The sequence below is a fragment of the Lissotriton helveticus genome, chromosome 4_1 (genome assembly GCF_964261635.1).
Source record: "Lissotriton helveticus chromosome 4_1, aLisHel1.1, whole genome shotgun sequence".
NCBI classification, from domain to species: domain Eukaryota; kingdom Metazoa; phylum Chordata; class Amphibia; order Caudata; family Salamandridae; genus Lissotriton; species Lissotriton helveticus.
The window spans coordinates 2,049,829,141-2,049,854,519 of NC_136063.1; the positions used below are offsets into that span (position 1 = coordinate 2,049,829,141).

Below are 25,379 nucleotides of genomic sequence, written 5' to 3' on the forward strand. Positions count from 1 at the left end.
CCATGTGAACCGAGTCCGTCTCTTAGCCAAGAGCAAGGCCACCTGTAGAAATCTCCCCACAACACCTTTGAGCTGAGGAGCATGTCCTAGGAGACACAAAGACGGGGTGTTGTGTAAATCTATTAATAATAAACAATTGGTTCTTTCGGATGTATTTGATTTCTTCACTTACGTTTCATTTCATTAAACCAACTATGTTCACACTTCATAGTGATAGGTCGCTCAAAACACCATTACAAATTTGTTTACAAAACAGAGGAATCCAAACCATCTATCAAGTTTGCTAATATACTTTATAAATTGGTATTCATTTATAAGAAAGGCTGTCAATTTCATACATTGATACATGAGGTGACTTTTTTTGGTGACAATTGGTGCTCAGTGTGTTGTGCCATACATTATGTACAGTGCCATTTGGTGCTCTGGGGGGAAAAAAGGAAAGGGGAGACGTGACCAGTATTTATACAATTCTCTAAAGTATCCTGTACACCACACTCGTTAGTTTAAGTACAGTGTCTTTTGAAAATATGGTCCACTAATAAGGGTTGTCGACGTTTCGACCCTACTGTCGCGCTCTTGAGGCGTCTGCGCGGGTCTTCCTCAGGACTGGTGAATTGCGGGGCGTGGCAGCCTGGTAATTAAAGATTAATTGTCAGGTGTTGGATTCGCAAAGGCATTAAATTAAATAGCACTAAAAACAATTATGGTAGTTGACAATATTAAAACTATATTAAAAACTCACCTCCAAAATAGCCCAGCCGGGCTTATCTTTGGAGTTGCTAGTTTGCAGATAGTCAAACAATTGGCACAATTTCTTGTGTGCCGGGTTCTGCAGGGAATTGAAGAGTGACATCCAGTTAGTTTAGTCATCTCTAATTAGTTCAAGGTGAAAGGCGCCTGTTTCTAATGCGCTTACCTCGGTTAAATGAATCACGAGTTCCCCAGACGGGTTCTGAAGGGGTGTTGCTAGTTGGCAGATAGTCAAACAGTTGGCACAATTTCTTATGTGCCGGGTTCTACAGAGAATTGGAGAGTGACATCCAGTTAGTTTAGTCATCTCTAAATTGTTCAAGTTGAGGCGCCTGTTTCTTGTGCGCTTACCTCGGTTAAATGAATCACGAGTTCCCACAAGGGTTCTGAAGGGGTGTTGAACCGGTAGCTCGTAGTATCAATTATCCGGTAGGATCTATGGACGTAAGGAGCAGTTTTAGTACTAATTATTAACTCACTCCGAGTGCTGGCGAGGGATTGCGGGTATTAGCCACCTCATACCTATAGTTTCAGCATGTCTGAATAATGTTCGTTCGGTCCAGGAAATCGTTTCAACTGGCCGCGGGATGCTTACGATTCGGCTTCTCCACTCTCAATGACAGCGTGAGAAAATCTATCTCGCTGGAACCAGTTTTGCCAGCGCGAGGACGTTGCCGGCGCTCGCGTGTTATCTGTTGCTTAGCAACCAGCGTAACGTGACCCCAGACGGCATGCGTAGTGGGGGTGATTATTCATATGTTCTGTGTGGCTGCTCATGCGCGATTGTGCCCCGCAAAATATGATTTAGGAGCATGCATGTAGGCTCCATATGCGGGAGTACGTCATGTTGTATTTGATTCGTACAGAGGGAATACAGCAATTAACCATTTGTTAGTGGCAGCCCAAGAATAAACAAAGTCTATCTGCGGTTGACGTCAATGCACTGTGGCGCATTGAAAAATTGTACACTACATCCTAGGTGCTGTGATCAACGTTTCAGTTATACAATTTGATATATTGTCAAAAAACATTTTGATATATTGTCAAAAAACTAATAGGATTAATACACAATTTAAAAAACACACAGTACCAATGACATATCAGTTCATTCTGGTTTCATAATACATTACACGCATGTGTCCAGTGTAATTAATTAGACATTGTAAACATGTTCTGGCTACTGTAGGAGAGTAGGGTCTGCTTTCCTATGGTCACCCCACTTTTGTGCTTTTAGCTTCACTGGTTTTCGAATTAATGTGGCTGTGGGCCTGCTAATCAGACCCACAGCCCTGCTGTTCTCTCTCTAAATTCACACCATGTACTTTAGGTACATAACCAATTGGGATTTGGGTCACTCTTGTGAGTCCCTGTACAGTGTACTATAGGTACCCAGGGCATAGGTGCACCCAAGGCCTACCAGGGGCTGCAGCATATCTTTTGCCACCCCTGGCTGGCCATCCAAACTGACACAACTGGCTGATCACTCAGCTGGGGAAAGGTCGTGTAATCACCCCTTGCTTAGGTATAGTATTCCTATACCTACCCTTATATATAGACACATATGCACCTATAAGTCACTCCTATGGCAGGCCTTAACAATCCTGAAGGCAGAGTGCCTGGTTTTATGCGAGATGGTGCTCTAGCATGAGCTGAGCCTGTCTGCAGCTTTCGGAACCATGTCCTTATAGCTGTTCAATGATATAGCCATACCATATACTCTTAAGTGCCTTATGAACCTCGCGGTTAAATGCTAACTTTGGTTTGGCTTTATCAAAACATGTCGTGTAAGGTGTCATACGCTTTGGAATACTACCCCCTAGCCAGTTCTGGTGACGGGGGTAGCATTCCACCCTTCTAGAGGGAGAAGACATGTTGTTCCTACTAATCCCGGTTAAAGTTAACCAGAGCCTCAGCATCACAAAATGGATGCTGCTGCCACAGACACAAGTCTGAGCTCCTGCTGCTGGGAGTCCTTCCAGCGAGGGAGGCTTGGACAATAGGTTTCCTGTCTCGGGAGGTGCTAGCACCACCCCAGACAGGCTATAGTGTATTGGGGCAGGGAGGGCTGAATGAAATGAGACACTGCCTGGGGCACACAAGGTGTCCCATGCATAGTCCAGTTCCAACCGAAGCTGGGGCACTCCAGCCCCAGCTCTGGCGCGAAACTGGACAAAGGGAAAGGGGTGTAACCACCCCCTTCTTGGGTCCCACCCATAGAAGGGATCTAGCAGGTAATCCAGCCCCTAAATTTGGTATATAGGTAGGAGCTGAGTCACAAGACTTTAGATTTATCCTGACAAACTCTGAAACGAAACTCTGGACCTTCGACATTCTACTCGACGTAGAAGACTGAAGAATCTCCCTTGTGGTCAAGGAGTGACCACCCTGCACAAGCAGGCACCATCAAGCGGTCAACGGTTTGCTTTGTCGGCGCTCCTGGCGGAGCCCGAGCACAGAGCCTGACAAGACCTGGACTTCCAGACATCCAACATCCAACAGCCCGATCCACAGTCACAGCAGAGCTGAGACCCGTGGAGGTGACGAGAGACGTGGGACCGGCCATCTTGGAAAGCCAGCGAATTGCTTTCCGTGCAACTTTTAAGGCACTCTCGAAGTTGGGCATTGGGGATTGAGAAGCCCCAGCCCCGAGCACCAACTGCACCGAAGATCAGCCCTCCACACTCCACGAGTTCTGCGTGGGGCCCTTCTGCATTTTCCTGCTCGACGCGTCTGTCCCGTCACTTGCCTGTTGGCTAGTGGCCTCTGTGACGATGAAACCGCTGGTCTAGTTGCTCCAGACTGGCCCTTGCTCCCCTGAAAAGGAGCAGCCCATCAGACCTTGCTGGTCTGATTAAGAAGCCATCTTCCTTTTCTGCGTGGGTTGCCTTTGCCAAGGCTTGTTGACTCCAATCCGGAAGCCGAAACCGCCGACAGCGAGATCCTTTGTGGGACAGTCCATGCCCAGCTCCTGGTCGTCGTCGACACCTCCTGGTCCACCTGGCTGCAGAGACAAGCTTCACGACATCACATGATTGCTTCGCGACATCGCCTGGTTCCTTCCTGGTTCCATCCTGGTCACTGGCTAGTGACCCAGACTCTGTCCCCTCTGCTTTCAGGTACTCTTCATCCTTGATCCGCCCTTGGATCCAACCAGACATTTCTCTCCTGGTCGCCTGCAGCATCTTTCTCCAAGGCTCGAAAGGAATCAGCGACGAAACCCGACACACTTTGACACCTATGCACCCGCTTCCTGTGTATTTCGGTACTCCTGTGGGTATTGACTATCCTAGTGTCCTAGTTTCAAGTAGCTTTTCCCTAGTCCATCCGGAAGTGTACTAAAAGAACTAGTTTCCAATTCTTTCGTTCCCATTCTAACTCTATGGTAACTCGCGTGCGTGTAAAGACACTGCACGCGCATCTCGTGGGCCTCCTGCTCCCTATCCTTTGGTAGTACAGTGTAGCCCCAGCAATTCTCCAGGCCCTAGGCCTTTCCTTTGTTCGTGACGTGGTTCTTATACCACTATTTTAGTATATGGTTCGAAGTGCCCCTAGGGCATTACTGTATTTTGTGCAACTTATTGTATTTTAATTAAGTATCTTGTTATGTGTTGGTGCCTCTGACCTCATAAAGAGTTCAGAGGATTGTGTTAGAAATAAATACATATATATTTTGATATACAACCGGTGTGGTGTCCTTTCACTTGGCATTAAGGGGATTGCATATGGTAAAACAGCTGGCTTCACATGCCCTTTTGAGTTTAGCCTAAGGCTGCTTTTGTCCGTGCTACCACTAGGATAGCTGGTCTATAAGGTTGACTTTACAACCATCACCATAAGGGTTGTTTGGACTCGTGCAAGGTGCTCACTAGAATAGTGAACATCATATACCAGGCCAACTTCTCACAGCTACCACTATCAAGTCCCAGCCAAATAAGTTCTGGCTACAACTATCCAGTCCCAGCCATAATGGCAACTCTTCCTATTTGATTGTTACAAATGGCAACTATATAGGGTGGTTACATGGGGTAGTTGCCCTTAAATAAGCGAGAGTGTTTATAGCTGTCCCATCTGTCTCGGGACTTCCTCGACCTCATTAAGTCCATTTTGTAGAGAGTTAAGTGAGTGTATCCATCAACACTCCTTGTAGTTCAAGGAGCGTGCAATGGACCCACCCCTTGGATTGGCATGTATTCATTCTCTCTAGTACCCACCACTTCATATCCTTGGGTGTGTGGTTATGTGCCATGTAGTGCTCCCCCAAAGGTGCCCCTAGTGTTTTGCTCCTGACTCGGCTTATATGTTGCAGAATTCTAGTTTTTACTTTCTGCGTTGTCTGCCCGACATAGATTTTAGTGCAAGGACAACGGATGGCGTATATCAGGTTAGTACTATTGCAGTTTGTGAAATCAGGAAGTGTGTAGGTCCTGTTATTATGTGTGAAGTCCTTTTCTTCCCGACATAGGTCACAGGCTCGACAATTCCCACATTTGTGATGTCCAGTAATGGGTGGAAGACCCACGTAGTCCTCAGGTGTGGTTGTCTAGATGGTTCCAAATAGGCTTTCACCAATGAGTCTTTTATATTCTTTCCCCTTTTGAAAGCAAAAATTGGTTTGTCAGTCGTTTGGAGTTCACCCGCAACCAAATTCCAGTATTTGAGGATAGTTTTCTTTACATCGTCGCTCCTTGTGTTAAACGTAGTAACACATACAATGTTGTTGGTTTCTTCTGGTTTTTCTCTTACTTCCAACAGTTGTTCACGCGGGCAATACCATGCCTGTTTCTTCGCTCGTTTCAACAAGTTCCTCGGGTAACCCCTGTCCTTCAGGCGGTTGGTCAATATCTCTTTAAAGAAATCCTCTCTGTGTGAACAGTTTCTCCTTATCCGGAGGTATTGCCTATAAGGCAAGTTGTCCCTCAGATGTCGCGGATGGTGTGATCCGTACAGCAATAAGGTATTTCTTTCCAAAGGTTTACGAAAAAGATCACAGAATAGTTTACCCTCTTCTGTTTTCAAAGTGAGGTCCAGGAAGTCTGTCGACTCCTTACTGCTTGTCATGGTGAACTGTATTTCGTCGCTTTTATGATTCAGCCAAGCGTGAAATTCTTCTAGCTCTTTTTCATCACCCTCCCAAATCATAATCACATCGTCAATATACCTTTTCGATATCTCGATCTTATTGAGGTATCGGTTGGTGTGACTGTACAAATGCTCTTCCTCATAGTTATCCATGAATATATTCGCTAGGCTGGGAGCATATGTAGCTCCCAGGGCTACTCCTTTGCATTGATAGTAAAATTGTTTATCCAATATAAAATAGTTCTTGATGGCTATTTCAAGGAGTGTGATGAGGAAGGAAGTTGGTATCCAGTGTGGGTTTGGTCTTTCGTCTAACACTGTTTTGAACTCCAGCATTTCTTCCGAAAGATCAGATTAAAATACTACTTTGCCAGAAACACCTATACCCCCCACCAATGCTGCAACTTCATTTAGACCGGTTTTAACCTTCACACCGGCCGCCTTCATGATGAGCGAGAGAATACTCGCATTTGAAAAAATCATAATGGAAGACACTATGAGCTTGTTAGACACTAAAAAATTCATCCCATACAATATTAGCAAGGAAGAACAATTAGCCCTTACATCACTGAAACCAAATGATTCCATAGCCCTGAAAGCGGCGGATAAAGGGGGCGCCTTGGTGGTACAAAACAGAGAGGAATATATCTATGAAATAAAACAACAGTTGGGAATAATTGATTGCTACCAACCCACACCAAGAGACCTGACGATAGAACTGGGAACCCTGATCAAAGGGGCCACACGGTGGGACTAGATCTGAGCTTCCTGAGCCAGAAAGAATACAAATTTTGTAACCAAAAAGAACCACGCATTCCTACTATCTACACCCTTCCCAAGGTACACAAAAGACTTGAAAACCCACCTGGCAGACCGATCGTCTCAGGGTGCGGCTCGGCCTTGGAACCTTTGAACCAATTTATAGATCATTTCTTGCAGCCTTTTGTTCCACAGACCGGTTTTCCAGGAGCAGCTGAGTAAGGACAATAGGACACCCAGAGTAACTTTTCATCAGCCCACAGGGGTTTTAATAATTTTGTCTTATTGACTGTTTCAATGATGAACTCACTCAAGATTATGGCTCTTGCACTACAAGATCCAGGAGGCCGTTGTTTGCGACCACGCCCACGGAGGCAGGCTCTTTAAATTCAGTGCATGTTGCATCATCATTGTTAGCAGATGCCATTGAGAAAGGGAAAGGATTCCCGAAACCGGTTAGGCTGAAAATACGATGGGGATTGTTTTCTCTGCGTCTCCTGTTTGCAGCTGCTCCTGAATGAAATGGATGCAAATAATACAGATCGTGTGGCTTTTTCCTTCAGGGCTAAACTTTTGTTGTGGCATGTTTGCGGCTAAGCCCAGCCGCGGGAGAAAGCCTGCCGCTTGAAAGCGGACCTGTGATGGCGCCCAAATGGTGCTATCTTTGTAACGGGAGACCGGTTTTCCAGGAGCAGCTGAGTAAGGACAATAGGACACCCAGTGTAACTTTTCATCAGCCCACAGGGGTTTTAATAATTTTGTCTTATTGACTGTTTCAATGATTAACTCACTCGAGATTATGGCTCTTGCACTACAAGATCCAGGCTCTTTAAATTCAGTCTATGTTGCATCATCATTGTTAGCAGATGCCATTGAGAAAGTGAAAGGATTCCCGAAACCGGTTTGGCTGAAAATACGATGGTGATTGTTTTCTCTGCGTTTCCTGTTTGCAGCTGCTCTTGTAGATTCACATTCTGTGCATATTCCTGCCATCTAATGTTGGGCTCAGATATGTACAACTTGTTTTTGTTTGAAGAAGTCTTTCGTGTCATGAGGTATAGTGACTCCTCCCTTTGCAGGTAATGCGCAGCAAGGGCCATCTACGCCATAGTTAGATCGTTTTTCCCACATGGCAGAAGAGGAATTAGATAGAGCACGATAATGAGTAAAGATGTCCATGCAACAGAAAATGCTTAAATTAAAGAGAAAGAAAATATCTGCAACATCCAAAGGCTTCCTGGGAGGAGCATGTGAATCTTCAGCACTACATGCCATAAAACAAATGATTAAAGAGGAACATTTTCTGTTCTGGTATGTGTAGCTGTACATACACATGCTGAGCATAGAATGGAAAGCAGTTCATTCATAAGGTAGTGACTAGCCAGAGGATGTTTCAGAAGATTACAATAGTGTACATAGGACAGCCTGGCCCACTTGGGCCTGCTGCCTCGCTAGGACATCCACACAATAGTGTTTGGTGAATGTGTGTAGCGTGAACCAGGTATCTGCTTTACAGAAATTCGCTATTGAAATGTTGCCTAGGAAAGCCATTGAAGCTGGCGTTTTACATGTAGAAAGCAGCCTTGGCAGAGTAGGGAGTGGTCTTTTGGCTTTGGCATAACAGGTGTGAATGCACCCGACTAGCCAGCGAGCTATTCCTGTTTTTGAAATGGCCCTTCCCATATGCAGTTTTAAAAAGGCTACAAATAACTGTTGGGTTTTACAAAATTGTTTTGTCCCATCTAGGTCGTACATGAGGGCCTTCTTTATGTCTAATGTGTGAAGTACTCTTTCTGCTACTGAGTTTTGACACGGGAAGAACACTGGTAGTTCGATTGTCTGGTTAAGAAATAAATAAAATATCACCTTGGGTAGAGACTTTGGAATATATCTAAGGACTACTCTGTCAACAATATCTTTTAAAAAGGCTCCTCTAACCTAAACGCTTGGATCTCGCTAACATGTCTGAGGGAAGTGATTGCAAATGAGAAAGCCACCTTCCAGGCTCCAAATTGTAGAACGGAAGAATGGGAGGGATAACCCTCTTGAGCCCTTCCATAAAAGCTTTAATAACAGAGAAGAGTGCTCCCTGTTCTGTAAGTATGCTGCCACTGCAGCTAAATGTAAACAAGTTGATGTGTCAGCTAGGTCTGAGCATTGCAAATGCAAAAGCTAGTAAACAATGTCTTTCACTTTTGTTTTTAGTGGGTCACTTTCTTTGGGTAGACAGTAGTGGATGAACCTCTTAGACTTTGTGGCATAGCATGCTTGAGTATTGGGGCGGCGGGCCTCCCAGGAGAATGACCAGGATTGCGAACCAAGGTTGCCTGGCCCACATGGAAGCCACTATGATTAGTGTAAGGGAGGTTTGCCAAAGCTCTTGAATCACAAACTGAAGGAATGGGAGAGGCAGAAAAGCCTAGGCACATATCCCTGACCAGTTCCATTTTGCACGGCCCATGGACTGTGGAAATCTGGAGGTGAAGCTTGAGCATTTGGATAGTTCGGCAGTTGCAAACAAGTCTATGTCGGGAAACCCCGAATGCAGAAAATAGGGGAGCAGGACTTCTGGATGGAGTTCCCACTCGTGAACTTGTTGCTGCAGCCTGCTGAGCGGGTTTTCAAAGTCACTGTGTGCTCCTGGAAGGTTCTAAGCTAGGAGGTTACATTTGCGGTGGATCGCCTAGCACCAAATGTCCTTTACCAATCCCTACAGCTGGGAGTAGTGCGTGCCCCGTTTCTGTAGGTTGTGCATGGCAGTCATGTTGTCCCTTTTGATCAGGACTGTCTTGATACTAACAAGGCAGAAAAAGGCCTTCAGGGCCAAGTGAATGGCCAACAACTCCAGATAGTTTATGTGAAAGGCCTGTTGGAAAAGAGTCCACAAAGCCTGATCAATGATGACCTGTAGATGTGGCTCCCCAACCCATGAGAGAGGCATGGTGATGGTCACTTGGGCCTAACTGGGTTAGGAAAGGCCTGGCCTGCAACAAATTGTTGCTCTTCCACGACTGCAGAGAGCGATGGGTGCTTGTGTTTATAAACACTAGATCTTCCCATAGACCCTCCGCTTCTGACCCCTGTTGAGCGGAAATGTGCAGTCGGGCATGGGGAATAATGGTGTTACAGGAAGCCATCATGCCGGCACATCATTGTCAACCTGGCTGAAAAGGAGGCAGCAAGGACTGAAAGGCTTGGACTCAAGCGGGACTGGGGCAAGCCTTTCCAGTGACTGAATTCAGTACTGCCCTTAGAAGGGTTGTACCTGTAGTGTCTGAAGGTGGGACTTGCTCACATTGATGGTGAAGCCCAGATTGTGAAGGAGGTCTAAAGTGAACTGTGAAGTAGACACTGTGTTTTGCTGTACTCATTATCAGCCAGTTGTCAAGATACAGTAAGATGTAGACATTGCTTCTCCGAAGATGAGCGGCAACCATTGCTAGGCATTTGATGAAAACCCTGGGTGTGGAGTTGACACCGAAGGGCAGAACCTTGAATTGAAAGTGCTGTCGACTTACAATGATTCTGAGGTAGTGACTATGTGCAGGGTGGATCAGGATGGGTAAATAGATGTCCTTCAAGTCGAGGGCGATCATAATTTCTCCTTGCCGCATTAGTGGTAAGATGTCCAGGAGCATTATCAAGTTTAAATGCTCCGACAGAATGTACTTGTTGGGGGGTCGAAGGTCTAGGATGAGCCTGAGGGACCAGTCTTTCTTGGGGATTAGGAAGTAAAGGCAGTACATCCCTTTGCCGCGTTGTTGAGGCAGCACTGGTTCTATGGCTCCCTTGAGAGAAAAGGGCATCCACCTTCTCTAGAGAAGCTGCTGGTGTTGTGGGTAAGGGAGTGTTTGTGTGGTGGGATGTCTGGTGGTGGGGCAGGGAGCTCCAGGCAGTAACTGTGCTTTAAAATGGCCAGGACCGACTGGTTGGGAGGTGATGATTTGCCATTGTGGAAGGAACTCCTGCAGAAGTCCTTTGACAGGTGTAGTGTGGTTGAGAGGAAGTCACTGTTTGGCTGGGAGGAAGTCACTGCTTGGCAGGGGCGCCTCCCTTAGCCGTTTCACCTCCACCCCTGCCCTTGGTATTATTTATCATGGATGTGCCCTTGGACTATCCTCAGCATGCTTGGGTTTGCAGCTTTCTCTGATAGAAGGAAGCCTCGGGGTAGGTAACTTTCGCGCTGCCACAAGACTGTGTGTGGTGAGAAGTAGAGCAAGGCTATGAGGATAGGAGAGCTCCCATCCCTTTGGCTGTTGGAATTCAGGCTTAAAGCCAGAGACACAAAGCCAAGCATGCCCGCGGATAAGGACACTGTACTTGAAGCTGAGATCTGCAAGACAACAATCTTTGGAAACTAATATTTCTGGTAGACATTTTCAGGCAGAAGTTTGGATGACCAAGTGACCCATAATAGGGATAACAATGAATATAGGACCTGAAAGTGAATGGATTAAACAAGATTTGTAGCCAAGACTGCTCAGAATAATATTTTGAACTTGAAGAATTTCGTCACCCAAAGTAGCATTATTTAAGACCCAACCAGTTCTTTAGACAATAGTTCAGATTTCATATAAGTAGACAATCAACTGTGAGAACATTACTTGTACAGACAATTTGAAAAAAATCTATAGATGATGCAATAGGGCCAACAAATATGCATATCTGTTTCATAAAAAGGTGTCATTGATTAACAAATTGAAAACAAACCGTTTCTTTCATCTGGATTTGATTGATCTTTATCCTGAAGAGCTTATGTTTGAAATCGTCATTGCAGGTGAATTTATCTCCATCTTCAATATCCTTACTTTTGGGAGTTTTCATTAACACTCTGGCTTTGCCACATGCTAAAGATTGCAGCGTTCTTCTTAGTTCTCCATCCTCTGCAGGGGAAACATGCATTAGCATTTCAATTGTTAACGTACTTATGGAACAACTGCATTTGATACACACCTATTCCTGTAGCCAGTTTTATCTCCTCCAAAGTGAACTCCTCTCCTTCGTTAAACATAAGTAGCACCAATGTTTGGAACAAAGAAACCTGAAGCTCCTTTTTCCCCTGTGGGAACAACAAATTGAGAAAGTAATTGAATATATTGCTTTTCAAACCGGAACACCAGTCTCTTTTACAGTAACTTCATTAAAATCTTTCAGACGTACTCCAAACTTGTGGTAAACCACGTACTTCACTAAAAACTATTTTTTTAATTTGGTTAGGTTTGTGCAGGGGCAATAATATACACAGTTTTAGGTAAAAGGGTAAACAGTTTACAGTGTTGAATACATTCTGGGTGAGGTACAACTCCAATTGTTTGTAAAATTAATATGATCTGAATCTATAACGTAATTATGGAGATTCTGTTTGAGAAGTGAGGCCAACTAATATGTGTTTAACACCCTAAAGACGAGTAGGCCTGGGGTTTTATCAAGGCTGTATATGAATTCATATAGTTGGTTGTTACAACAGTACAAATAAAACATACATACAATAAAATATATTGGTGATAAATAACAATAGAAAGATAAGCAGAACAAAGACAAAAAAACAAAGACAACTAATGGAATAAATAAGTTATTCATATTCGTTATGATTCAAAAAGCAAAAAATATAGTTCCTGACTTCGTCAATTAGACACTGCAAAACGCCATCCAATCTATACCAGACATTTAGTGATAAAGGTTTTTAATAACAACGTTCTAGCCTCAATATATATCGCTTTTGAGTATGCGCTCCTGTACAAGTGTAGTGATTGACAGATATAGATGCCCACAGTCCAAAGGTTTGAAAGTTGCTGACAGTTCTGTACCACGCAAATGTTTGTAATTAAGCGACTGGCAAATCTGGTATTACAGGTAGGTTCCCAAATGCCGTACTGTGTTAATAAAGTTGCTATGCATGCTTGTCATACCTAATGGACAATGGAAATGTTTTCCTCATATAGCTGTCAATTTGCTATGGGTAATGCTAAAGGGTTCCAAGGTTAGTGGCGACCTTTTAATTAGGTCAGAACAAGTAATGCCATTGACTAAAGAAAAATTGAGATTTAAGTACGCCCTGAGAAAACAATAATGGAAAAAATATTCAGAATGCGGACATCTCTCAGTTACTAAAAATAGAATGTTTTAAAGCAGTCGGGCAAAGTACATAATGATTAAGGTTTCTTATGTTGCAATACGGTAATATTGCCGCACCCATTTGAGTGAGAAAAAATATTGGGTTACGTTTATCAGTCTTCCGAGGCGAGGGATCTTGCCGTTTGAAGAGCGCCCTTGAGTTTGTTGCAGCACTAACAAAAATCCATCCGTCATGTAGAGGGAACCAAGACAGTCAATACTTGTAGTGCTAGAGAGGGTCAAAGGTCAGAAGTCAAAGAAGAGATCATATTGGAATGGAGGCCAACAAAAAACAAAGAAAAAAACGTTTTGCTGCTACGTAACATTACTTTTTTTTTTTTTTTTGCAGAGTTTTATATAGCGCGAACTAGACCCGAACCGAATCAGGTATCAGAGCGCTTTACATATTTTCCAGTTACGTTACATTTTTTACGTTTCCAGTTACTTTCATTTTAGGCACGGGGAGATTAAGTGATTTGCCCAGAATCACAGGAGGTTTTGGCGTCGTTACCGAGACTCGAACCCAGATCCCCAGGTCCGAGGTCGAGCGCCCTAGCCGTACTAAAGCACAAGTTACTTACCTTCGGTAACAATATATCTGTAAGAAACAGTAGTGATAGATTCCTTACCTTAGAATTACTCCCAGGGGTCAGACTGGATCCGGAAAGTTTGTGTCAACAGTACACCTGCGCGTCGTCATGAGGCTCCGCGTGCATTGTTGACGCAGAGATGACATCGCTGGAGCTACTTACACGCGCCCACGTGTGCTGACGTCAGTTCTGTACACAACTTTCCGCAACAGGAACGCAGAGCCAAGCAAGAAACTGACCACTGTTACCTTGAAACTAGGGCCCTGAAAGGAATGACCTTAACCCTAGAAATCAGTTCGCAGAACGGGGATGATGGGTGGGGTGGTAAGGAATCTATCACTACTAATGTTTCTTACAGATATATCTTTACCAAAGGTAAGTGACTTGTGCATCTGAAATAAACAAGTAGTAATAGATTCCTTACCTTAGAATAGATACCCCGGTGGTGGGTCTGAGAACCAAGATCACATCAGAAAGTCCTGGAGAACAGAACGGCCAAAAGAAGCCGTCTCTCCAGACTTGGCTGTCCAGGCAGTAATGCTTGGTAAACGTGTGCAGCGAGGCACACGTAGCTGCCTGACAGATGTCATGCAAGGGAACTCCCCGTCCCAAACAGTAGCGGCTGCCGTCGCCCTGGTAGAATGGGCACGCAACCCCACCAGAGGCTCCTTTTTAGCCAAAAAATAACAAGCCTTTATGCACAGAACAACCCACCGAGAGATGGTCCGCTAGTGCACGGCCCGACCTTTCTTGGCGCCCACGTAGCCAAAAAAGAGCTGGCCATCCACCCCGAACTGTTGTGTGCGATTAAGGTAGTATGAGAGCGCAAGTTTTGGGTCCAGACGGTGGAGCCTCTCTTCCTCTTTTGAGGGATGCTGAGGCAGAAAGAAGGTGGGCAAAGTGATGGTCTGCCCGATGTGAAAGGCAGTTACAACCTTTGGCAGAAAAGATGGACGAGTCCTTAGAACAACTTTGTCTGGATGGACAGAGAGAGAAAAGGAGGTTTAGAAGAAAGCCAGGAGCTCACTCACTCTACTGGCAGAGGTGATGGCAACCAGGAAAGCAGTCTTTAGAGTGAGAAGACGAAGAGGACAGCTGTGAAGTGGCTCAAAAGGAGCACACATCAGATAAGTCAGAACTAGATTCAAGTCCCACTGAGGCGTCATAAAAGGGACAGGAGGGAACATGTGCATGATGCCTTTCATGAATCTATTTACAACAGGGGACTTGAAAAGAGAAGGCTGATCTGGAAGCCGTAAAAAGGCTGAAATGGCCGAGAGATAGCCCTTGATAGTGTCCAGAGCAGAGCCCTGCTGGGCCAAAGATAGAAGAAAAACAAGGACCTCTGAAAGAGGGGCAGAAAGGGGATCCACAGCCTTTGCTGTGCACCATGCCACAAATGTATTCCACCTGCAGGCGTATACCGTTTTAGTGGAGGGATGTCTGGCTGCCAAGCTAACATCACAGACTTCGAGGGGAAGGTCGAAATACGTCAACTGACGCAGCTCAATCTTCACGCAAGGAGGTGGAGGCTGGACAGGTTCAGGTGGAGGACCCTCCGCTGCTGCTGCAAAGGATAACCTCAACCCTAGAAATCAGTTCGCAGAGCGGGGAGGATGGGTGGGGAGGTAAGGAATCTATCGCTACTAATGTTTCTTACAGATATATTGTTACCGAAGGTAAGTAACTTGTGCATTTGAAAGAAACACGTAGTGATAGATTCCTTACCCTAGAATAGATACCCTAGCAATACCAACCCCGGTGGTGGGTATGCGAAACAAGATCACACCAGAAAGTCCTGGAGAACAGTACTGCCAAAGAAGCGGTCTCTCTGGACTTGGCTGTCCAGGCAGTAATGCTTGGTAAACGTGTGCAGCGAGGCCCACGTAGATGCCGGACAGATGTCATGCAAGGGAACTCCCCGTCCCAAAGCAGTAGTGGCTGCCGTGGCCCAGGTGGAATGGGTGCGTATCCCCACTGGAGGATCCTTTTTAGCCAAAGAATAACAAGCCTTAATGCACAGAACGACCCACCAAGAGATGGTCCGTTTGTGCAAGGCCCGACCTTTCTTGGTGCCGACGTAGCCAACAAAGAGTTGGTCATCCACCCGGAACTGTTGTGTGCTGTTGAGGTAGAATGAGAGCGCATGTTTTGGGTCCAGGTGGTGGAGCCTCTCTTCCTCTTTTGAAGGATGCAGAGGCGGAAAGAAGGTGGGCAAAGTGATGGTCTGCCGATGTGAAAGGCAGTGACAACCTTTGTCAAAAAAGATGGACGAGTCCTTAGAAAAACAAATGTATTCCATCTGCAGGCGTATACCGTCTTAGTGGAGGGAAGCCTGGCTGGCAAGATTATATCACAAACTTCAGGAGGCAGGTCAAAAGACGTCAACTGCCACCGCTCAATATCCACGAAAAGAGGTGGAGGGTGGACAGCTTCGGGTGGAGGACCATCCCCTGCTGCTGCGACAGAAGATCCTCCCGAAGAGGCAGTCGGATCGGGGAATCGATAGCCATGCTGGGTAGCTTGAGATACCATACTCTTCGAGCCCAGTCTGGAGCCACAAGAATGACTTGGGCCCGGTCGCTCTTGATCTTCTTTAGCACTCTGGGTAGAAGTGGTATAGGTGGAAAGGCGTATAGTAGATCACAACTCCGCTCGTGGCGAAAAGCGTCTCCTAGCGAGTGCCGCCTTGGAAATTCCAACTCGCAGACTGATGACTTTGCGCGTTCTCTTTGGTGGCGAATAGGTCTAACCAAGGCTCTCCCCACTGCTGAAAGAGACCTTTCACCACGTCCGAGTTAAGACGCCATTCATGATTCATCATGCACCGGCGGCTGAGTTTGTCCGCCCTGGCGTTCAGAGAACCTGGCAGGTGTTGAACCACCAGGGAAATGCCCCGATGTTCCAGCCATGTCCAGAGGTGCAGAGGTGCAGAGCCTTCTGACATAGGGTCCACAACCCCACCCCGTCCTGTTTGTTGCAGTACCACATGGCTGTGGTGTTGTCCATGAACACCTGCACTACTCTTCCCCGGACAGAGGGAAAGAATGCCTTCAGTGCAAGCCGGATCGCCCGAAGCTCCAGAAGGTTGATGTGGTGCCTGGACTCCGCCGGAGACCAGAGGCCTCTGATCTTCGCCTCTCCCATGTGGCCGCCCGATCCCAGAAGTGACGCGTCGGTCACAACTGTGTTCTCTGGTTGCGGAAGGGGGAGGGATCTGGGATTGACCCAATCGCAATTCGTGAGCGACCGCTGCAATTGTCGTGCGGTGCCCTCCGAGATGTTGACGTGATCGGACAGGTTTCCCTGATGCTGTGCCCACTGGAACTTCAGGTCCCACTGCAGAGCCCACATATGCCATCTGGCATGATCCACTAGCAGGATGCAGGAGGCCATTAAGCCCAGCAGTTGAAGGGTCTCCCAGACCAAAACCCGGGATAGAGGCTGAAAGATCGGAATTATAGCCTGAATATCTCGGACTTGCTGCTCAGGAGGATAAACCCTAACTGCACAGAATCTAGAACTGCTCCGATGAAGAGGAGCTTTGGAGAGGGAATCAGGTGCGACTTCAGCACGTTGATGGAGAACCCCAGCAAATGCAGGAGGTCGGCCGTAGTCTGTAGGTTGTAGACGACTGTCTGGGGCGGACAAGCTCTCAACAACCAGTCGTCGACATAGGGAAGACTGGAACCCCTGAACTGCGCAGATGAGCTGTGACCACCGCCATCACTTTTGTGAACACCCGAGGGGCGCTGGTAAGGACGAAGGGGAGCACGGTCAACTGAAAGTGCTCATGGCCTACTGTGAACCGCAGATAACGCTAGTGGGCCGGCAGGACGGGGAGGTGGAAAAAAGCGTCCTGCAAGTCCAAAGCTACCACCCAGTCTCCAGAGTCGAGAGCAGACAAGACCTGAGCTAGCGTCAACATCTTGGACTTCTCATTCCGGAGGAATTGGTTGATGTTCTAGAGGTCCCAGATAGGACGCAGGCCTTTGTCCTTCTTTGGGACCAGAAAGTAGTGGGAATAGTAACCACGACCTGCTTCTGGCCCAGGAACGCGCTCGATGGACCCCTTGGCAAAGAGGCCCGTTACTTCCTGTTGAAGAAGCGCAAGATGGTCCCCCGACATGCGGTGGTACTGAGGTGGAATGGCTGGTGGGGTAGTCTTGAATGGGAGGGAGTAGCCCCTTCGGACAATTTGCAGCACCCACTTGTCCGAAGTGATGCTGCGCCAGTGGGAAAGATAATGGCGAATTCTGCCGCCCACTGGCCCCCAGAACCACCGGACAGTTCCCACGGCCACGCTGAGGATGTTGCTGCGCAGGCCTGTGGCTCCGGAACGAACGTGTTGGGGCACACCTTCCGTGGCCACGAAAGGAGCGAAAAGCAGAATGCGGAGGAGGGCGAGTGGCCGACAAGCACAAGGACTTGGCCGTAGCCCGCGAGTCCTTAAAGCGCTCCAACGCACTATCTGCTTTATTGCCAAAGAGGCGAATGCCATCAAAGGGCATGTCCATTAGAGTGTTCTGGACATCCCCTGTCCTGTATAATTCAAGACTCTGTCATCGTTGTCGATACATCAACTATTTCAGTACATAACATCGATGCCACAATTAAGAGTTTGAATATACGAACTGTATTGCACAATTTTTTTGTCTTACCGTTTCTGTCTTTGTGTACCAATTATGCGGGTCATAATTGAATGTTATGATTTGTTATGTAATGCTTTTATTTAGCTTCCAGGATTGTGTTGTCTAGTACATTATTGTATTTTTATTGTATTTTAACATTTTTATACATAATAAATCGTGATTTCTACTTTCAGACTAACTTGCGTATTTATCAGTAATATTGTCTATGTAGTAATAGATTGTTCTTTTTAACTGTAATAGAAGTCTAGTTCAAGGGAACTTTGCTCTCACTTGGTTGCTTCATCCCCTGAGATGCCAGTTGTCCTCAGCCAGGCGTGGCGCCGAAGCGCCACCATCATGGAAATCGCCCTGCCTAGCGAGTCAGCGGTACCAAGTCCACAACAAATGGTGAACTTAGTTGCGTCTCTCCCAGCTACTATAGCTTGGGAGAGCACTGTCAGTGCTTCCTCCGGATGGTTGGGCAGCCCCTGCGCAACTGTATCCCACACAGACTGGGAATAACGGCCCAGGAGGCATGCGGTGTTCACCGACTGCAGCCATAAGCTGGCAGATGAAAACAGTTTCTTGCCAAGCTGCTCCAGCATCTTGGATTCCCTATCCGGAGGTGTGGAAGGGAACGCGCTCTGGGAAGTAGAGGCTTGGACAACAGAGCTCTCGTGAGTGGGGTGTTGGGAGTGAAAGAGGGGGTCACCCAGAGGACCCCCAGTCAGGCCCGCGGGGCCCGTAGGTGCACCGGCAGGGCCAGACGGCCCAAAGAGTTGGGCCATGGCAGCAAGAAATTCTTGCACCTGAGCAGGTGTCGCCGACGGATCCGGAAAGGGTGGATAGGCTGGCCGCGACGTCCCAGGCCCCTTCGGAGCCACGGGAGTGGCACCACCTGCACACTGCTACAGGCGAGGGGAAGTCGAAGCGGGACAACGCTTCTTGCGTCAGACTGCATCCGGAGATTTTTCAGCAGTACCTCGGCGCTGGGGGATGGCGCAGTACGCCCCCGTGATGACTGACACTGGTTGCAACGTCAGTGGAGCCATATAAGTCCCCTCCGGCACGCGGATCTCAGTTTCTTCTGCAGAACGCAGAGTCACTATGGAAACTGGCTGTGGAAACCGTGTGCCCAAAAGATTAAAAATCGTTTAAACAATATTAGAAACTAGCAATAAATGGTGTGTCAAAACCAGTCAATGACTAAGGAAAATACCACATGAATCACCAGAGCACAAACTACGTGAAACCCTGCGCACTAGTGTATAAACCAGCCTTGCAAAGTAAAACACTTCTCACTCTACCAGTCACTCACAAATGAAAATGAATGGTATGGTCCTACCAGAATAAGACCTATGAGGCAAGACTACGTGGTTTGATGAATCATACCACTACACGAAACAGTGATCACTGGAGTATAAAACTAGTACTGAAACGGGGAATAACCCTATATTTATATGTCATTCGCAAAGCGGGGACGATGGGCAGGGCGTTAAGGAATGTGCAGCTAGACTATGTCTCTACTAGATACATCGTTACCAAAGGTAAGTAACTTTTCCATCCAAGAGACGTCTCGCCGCAGGTTCCTTAACTTTTGAATTAGGTACCATACATATACCCAACTAGGAGGTGAGCCTGTGAACCAATCCTACAAAAGATCAGAAAGAGAACTAACTGGTCAAAATTAGCCATAGAATAAACATATGTAGGAATTAGATGAAAAAAAGCATGGCTTCTTATAAAACTCATGGCAATAACCACAGACAATTTAAATAAGAAACCAAGCAGGCACAGAAAAAGCCAAAGCCTCAAGGAAAACAGGCACAATCCTGCCAGAAGATGCCAAATCCTACAAAATGTCTAAGAGAGGACCAGCTGTTCTTAACTAAAAAGAGACCAGACACATATAGGAAAGACTATTTATATGAACCAAGGCAAAGACCATAGGAAAGTAAAGTGAAACCTCCTGTAGTCACAGCAATATGTGACTCCATAGAAGGAGAATAAACTTCATACACAACCTTCAGTTGTACCAATAATTACAGGATACCAATTTGTACATCCACCCTGTCAGACATCATTGTGAGACATGGCTTTGAAATGATATCCTACGCATACGACGACACACGGTTGATCGTCACCTTGTCCCATAAAGGAGCCGCTGCTGCCATGGCTTTGAGGACCTTCTTGTCTGAGGCTTCCCACTGGATGGACCTGAACTGCCTGAACTTAAAAGCAGGTAAGACAGAGGTCCTGATCCTTGGCATGCAGACCTCGATCTGTTCCTCAGCCCGCACTTCCCAACCTTCCCTTTTAAACTTAAGAATGATAAGTGAAATGTGCTCTCAAAAGAGGATCACTAGAAGGAAAATGCCACTTACCAGTATGCATCTGTTCTTGGCATGTAGATCTGCAGATTCTCACACTGTGCATTAGATCGCCACCTGGCGTTGGGCTCGAATGATTGCATGTTGTTGTTGTCTTGGAAGAAGTCTTTGTAGTCACGAGATAGGTGACTCCTCCCTTGGACGATAGTGCGCTTGGGCATCCACTCCATCCTTAGATTGTTTTTTGCCATGAAGGGAAATGATGGAGTTAGTAGAAATAGAAAAAGGGATGTCCATGTGTGTGTAATTAAGATAGAATTGGAACAGATACAGGCCCCTGGGAGGCGGATGGGCATGTGAGAATCTGTAACTCTACATGCCAAGAACAGATGCATACTGGTAAGTAGCATTTTCCGTTCGAGGCATATGAGCTGCAGATCTCACATTGTGCATTGATTGTACAGCAGTGTCTCCCCTAGCGGTGGTCACCTGTATCTGTTGCAATAGTTTGAAAGAGAGTTTTGAGGACAGCTTGGCCTACCACAGCTTGCTGCTTGGCTTGTACATCAACACAATAATGTTTAGTGAAGGTGTGTGTTGTAGACCATTTTGCTGCCTTACAGATGTCTTCTAGGGGAATGTTCTCCAAGAAAGCCATGGAGGGTCCTATTTTGCGTGTGGAGTGCGCTCTAGGAGGAACAGTTAATGTACGTTTTGCTTTGTGATAGCATATTTGTATACATTTTACAATCCATCTTGCAGTTCCAGCTTTAGAGATGGGGTTGCCTTTATGTGGTGGAGAGAAAGCTACAAACATTTGTTTTGTTTTACAAAAGGATTTGGTCCTATCAATGTAATAGAGAAGAGCTCTTTTCACATCTAGTGTGTGTATAGTTCTTTCTGCCACAAAGTCTGGGTTTTGATTTAGATGAAAAGGAGTAATTACATTAGGAAGGAATTTGGGATTAGTCCGTAGAACCACATTGTTACGGTGTAACTGTAAAAATGGTTCTTGTATAGTGAAAGCTTGAATCTCACTAACTCTCCTAAGAGAGGTAATAGCAATAAGGAAAGCTGTTTTCCATGTAAGGAATTGCAGTTCACACTTATGTAAAGGTTCAAAGGGGGGCCCCATGAGCCTGGTAAGAACAATGTTTAGGTTCCACTCTGGAGAGGGTGGTAACCTAGGAGGAATTATTCGTTTTAATCCTTCCATAAAAGCTTTGATTCCAGGTACTCTAAACAACGACATACGTTATCTATTTTGTAGATATGCTGCAAGATGTAAACGTATAGATGAATATGCTAGATTACATCTTTGTAAATAAAGAAGGAAACAGATGATATTCTGGGTGGGAGCATCTAGAGGATCAATTTGATTATTAGTGCAGTAAATGGCAAATCTCTTCCATTTTGCAGCCTAGCAAGCTCTAGTAGTAGGTTTTCTGGCTTCTTTAATGATATTCATACAGTCAGGTGGCAGGTTAAGGTAACCAAACTCTAAGACTTCAGGAGCCAGATCGCCAGATTCAGTTGACTTGGATCTGAATGTCTGATGTCTCCATGGTTCTGCGTTAGCATGGATGGTGTCAGACACAGTCTTTGGTGTGGAACTAGAGAGAGTTCTAGCACTGTGGTGAACCATGGTTTGCATGCCCATGTGGGAGTTACGAGGATCAATTTGAGAGATTGTTGTCTCAGCTTGCGTACTACTAGCGGTATTAGTGGGATTGGCGGAAAAGCATACGCAAATCTGCCTGACCAGTTCATCCATATCGCATTGCCCTTGGACAGCGGGTATGGAAACCTGGCGGCGAAGGTTGGGCATTGGGCATTTTGCGTTTTCGTGTGTGGCAAACAGATCCATGTCTGGATGACCCCACTTGTAAAAGAATGGTAGAAGAACTTGCAGATGTAGTTCCCATTCGTGAATCTGTTGTGTCTGTCGACTTATCAGATCTGCTATCTGATTGTGATCTCCTGGAAGGTGTTCTGCAAGCAGATATATCTTTTGTGGAATGGCCCATCTCCAAATGTTCTGTGCGAGCTGGGACAGTTGTAGGGAATGTGTGCCTCCTTGTTTTTGAATATAGTACATGGCTGTCATTTTGTCCGTCCGGATCAAGACAGCTTTGTTCTGTACATATACTTGGAAGGATTTTAGTGCAAGGAATATTGCTAGCAGCTCTAGGTGATTGATGTGAAGCACCTTTTGTTGAGCGGTCCATTTTCCCTGATTTGTATGTTGGAGCAGATGGGCTCCACATCCTGTGAGGGATGCGTCTGTTGTCAGTACTATCTGTGGCACAGGTTGGCGGAACGGTCGCCCTCTGGATACGTTTTTGGTGTTCCACCACTGCAGAGAGTGATGTGTGCAGCTGTCCACCAACACCAGGTCTGTAAGTTGTCCTTCAGCCCGATTCCACTGATGTGCTAGACATTCCTGCAATGGGCGCATTTGCTGTCTTGCATATGGTACAATAAAAATGCAAGATGCCATCATGCCTATTAGTTGCATGAACACTCTGGCGGGGAGAGAGTGTTGGTTTTGAAACTTTGTGACTAAGGCTTGGCTTGAATGCTTTGTATCCTGGCTGTACTGGGATAAGCTAGAGCTGTATCGGTGTTTATGGTAGCCCCTAGGTATTGATGTACATGAGAGGGCTGGAGATGTGATTTGGTGTAGTTGATTGTCAACCCCAAGTCGTGCAGTGTTTGAATTGTTTGAGATGTGTGTTGGACACACTGATTGAATGACTTGGCTTTTATGAGCCAATCGTCTAAGTATGGGAAGACGTGGATATGTTGTCTTCTGAGATGTGCTGCTACTACTGCTAAACACTTTGTAAACACTTGTGGTGCAGTTGTGACCCCGAATGGAAGGACTTTGAACTGATAGTGTTGTCCTTCTAGTACAAATCTGAGATACTTCCTGTGAGAAGGATGTATGGGAATGTGGAAGTAGGCGTCCTTGAGGTCTAGTATGGTTAGGAAATCGCCTTGTTGCAACAATGGGAGCACTAGTTGTAAAGTTATCATGAGAAAATGATCGGAGTGTATATACAGATTGAGAGGCCTTAGGTCTAGAATTGGTCATAGTGTTCCGTCCTTTTTGGGTATTAGGAAATAGAGTGAGTAAACCTCTGTTAGGAAATCGCCTTGTTGCAACAATGGGAGCAGTTGTAAAGTTATCATGAGAAAATGATCGGAGTGTATATACAGATTGAGAGGCCTTAGGTCTAGAATTGGTCATAGTGTTCCGTCCTTTTTGGGTATTAGGAAATAGAGTGAGTAAACCCCTGTTCCTTGATGTTGCAACGGAACTAGCTCTATTGCATCTTTTTGCAGCAATGAGAGAACCTCTTGTTGGAGTAGCGTTAGATGTTCTGTGGACATTGGATACTATCTGGGTGGTATATGTGGAGGGGTAGCCGTAAGCTCTAGGCAGTAACCATACTGAATAATTTGTTTTACCCACTTGTCTGTTGTGATGGAATTCCAGACAGGTGGGAACTGTGTTAGTCTGCCCCCTACAGGAGTGGAATGCTGTTGGGGAAGCAGAAGTAAGTCACTGTTTTGTGTTGGGAGAGGTTCGATTATTGTTATTTCCTCGAACTCTTCCCTTGTTGTTGTTGCCTCTGTAGCCTCCTCTAAATTATCCTTTATTGGAGGATGTTTGTGTGTTTGTTTTAAAGGAAGGTAAATTGTCTGCTCCAGCTTGTTTGGAGCCTCCTCTGTAGAGGGAGCGATGAAAGGAGCTTCGAGCTTGGCTGGACTGCAGAGCTCCCATAGACTTCGCTGTGTCAGTATCTTTCTTCATATTTTCAAGTGCTGTGTCTACCTCTGGATCAAACAATTGTTGTTGGTTGAATGGTTGATTTAAGATAGTAGTTAGCACTTTTTGCTTAAATCCTGAAATGCGTAGCCACGCTTGACGTCTAAGGAGGACACTGGTGTTTATTTCTCTGGATGCAGTTTCTGCTACATCAAGTGCGCATTTAATGGAGGCATTTGATATAAGCTTACCCTCTTGTAAGAGGTCATTTGCTTGTGCCTTATACTGGTCAGGTAGATGTTGTAAAAGCTTCTCTAACTGATAGCCCTGTCGTATCTTGCGAGGAGGGCCTGTGTGTTAGCGATGCACCATGTATTGCTAGCTTGGGCAGCTATTCTTTTCCCTGAAGCGTCTATGATCTTTGATTCTTTATCAGGAGGTGGTGCTCCAACTGATGTTTGGGAATTTGCTCTTTTCCTAGCGTTCGAAACTACTAGGGAGTCTAAGGGTAGCTGTCCTTTAATGTAGGTAGGGTCCCCAGGAGCCGCTCTGTACTTTTTCTCTATCCTTGGGTTTATGATTCTAGCTCGTACAGGATCTTTAAACACTTCTGGTGCATGCTTAATGACTCCTTTAATCATTGGCAGTATTTGCACAGATTTTTGGGAGTGTTCAAAAGTGTCTAATAAAAAGTCTTCCTCTGCCTCATCTGAATGCATGGTGACATTGTGATAGATGGCAGCCCTATTAATTAAGTGTCCAAACCCCATATTGTCTTCTGGAGGAGAAGGTTTAGATGGATATGTATGTGGGTCAGGAATATCTGGTACATCCTGTGGGTTTGGATACTCCAAGTCTGGTGAACTTGTTGGGTAGGGAAAAGGGTCATCTGGGTCTCTCCCTTACCCCATGCTATACTCCTCATCATCAACATCCTGGGGAGGTGTATGTGGTAGAGAATGAGAATTTTGAGGTGAAATGTTTAAAGGAAGAGGAGGAGAAGGAGATACAGGAGAAGAAAGGTGCATAGGAGTTGTGGCAGAATCCTTCTTGACGGGCACTGGAGGTGTAGGTGCTGTATCTGACTTCCACCTCCTGTGTGGTGTAGTGGAAACATGTCCCGTTTCTGGATCAATGTAGATCTTTTTTTGTAAAGGATCTGGTTGGAAAAGCTCCTCTTCTTGAGGCACAGCCTTCGGCGCTGATTTTTTCGGTTCCGAACCGGTTTGTTGCATGTCATTATCTTTAGGAGATGATAATGAGTCCTTTGGCATAGATTTCGGCACTGAAGATATTATCTTTGGATCCGAAGCCTGTTTTGTGGACTTGGAAGCATCGGAAGCAGGCTTTG

At 45.9% G+C, this 25,379-nt stretch overlaps 1 protein-coding gene across 1 annotated transcript in view; it reads right to left on the reverse strand.

Annotated features, from left to right (window-relative positions):
- CUL4B (cullin 4B) overlaps nucleotides 1-25,379 on the reverse strand; it is a 945,370-nt gene that overhangs the window by 80,823 nt on the left and 839,168 nt on the right. The window contains exons 18-19 of the mRNA XM_078688736.1: nucleotides 11,542-11,647; nucleotides 11,299-11,471 (exon numbers count right to left, since the gene is read on the reverse strand). Coding sequence (XP_078544862.1) covers nucleotides 11,299-11,471; nucleotides 11,542-11,647 — 279 coding nt within the window. The remainder of the gene's footprint in view (nucleotides 1-11,298; nucleotides 11,472-11,541; nucleotides 11,648-25,379) is intronic.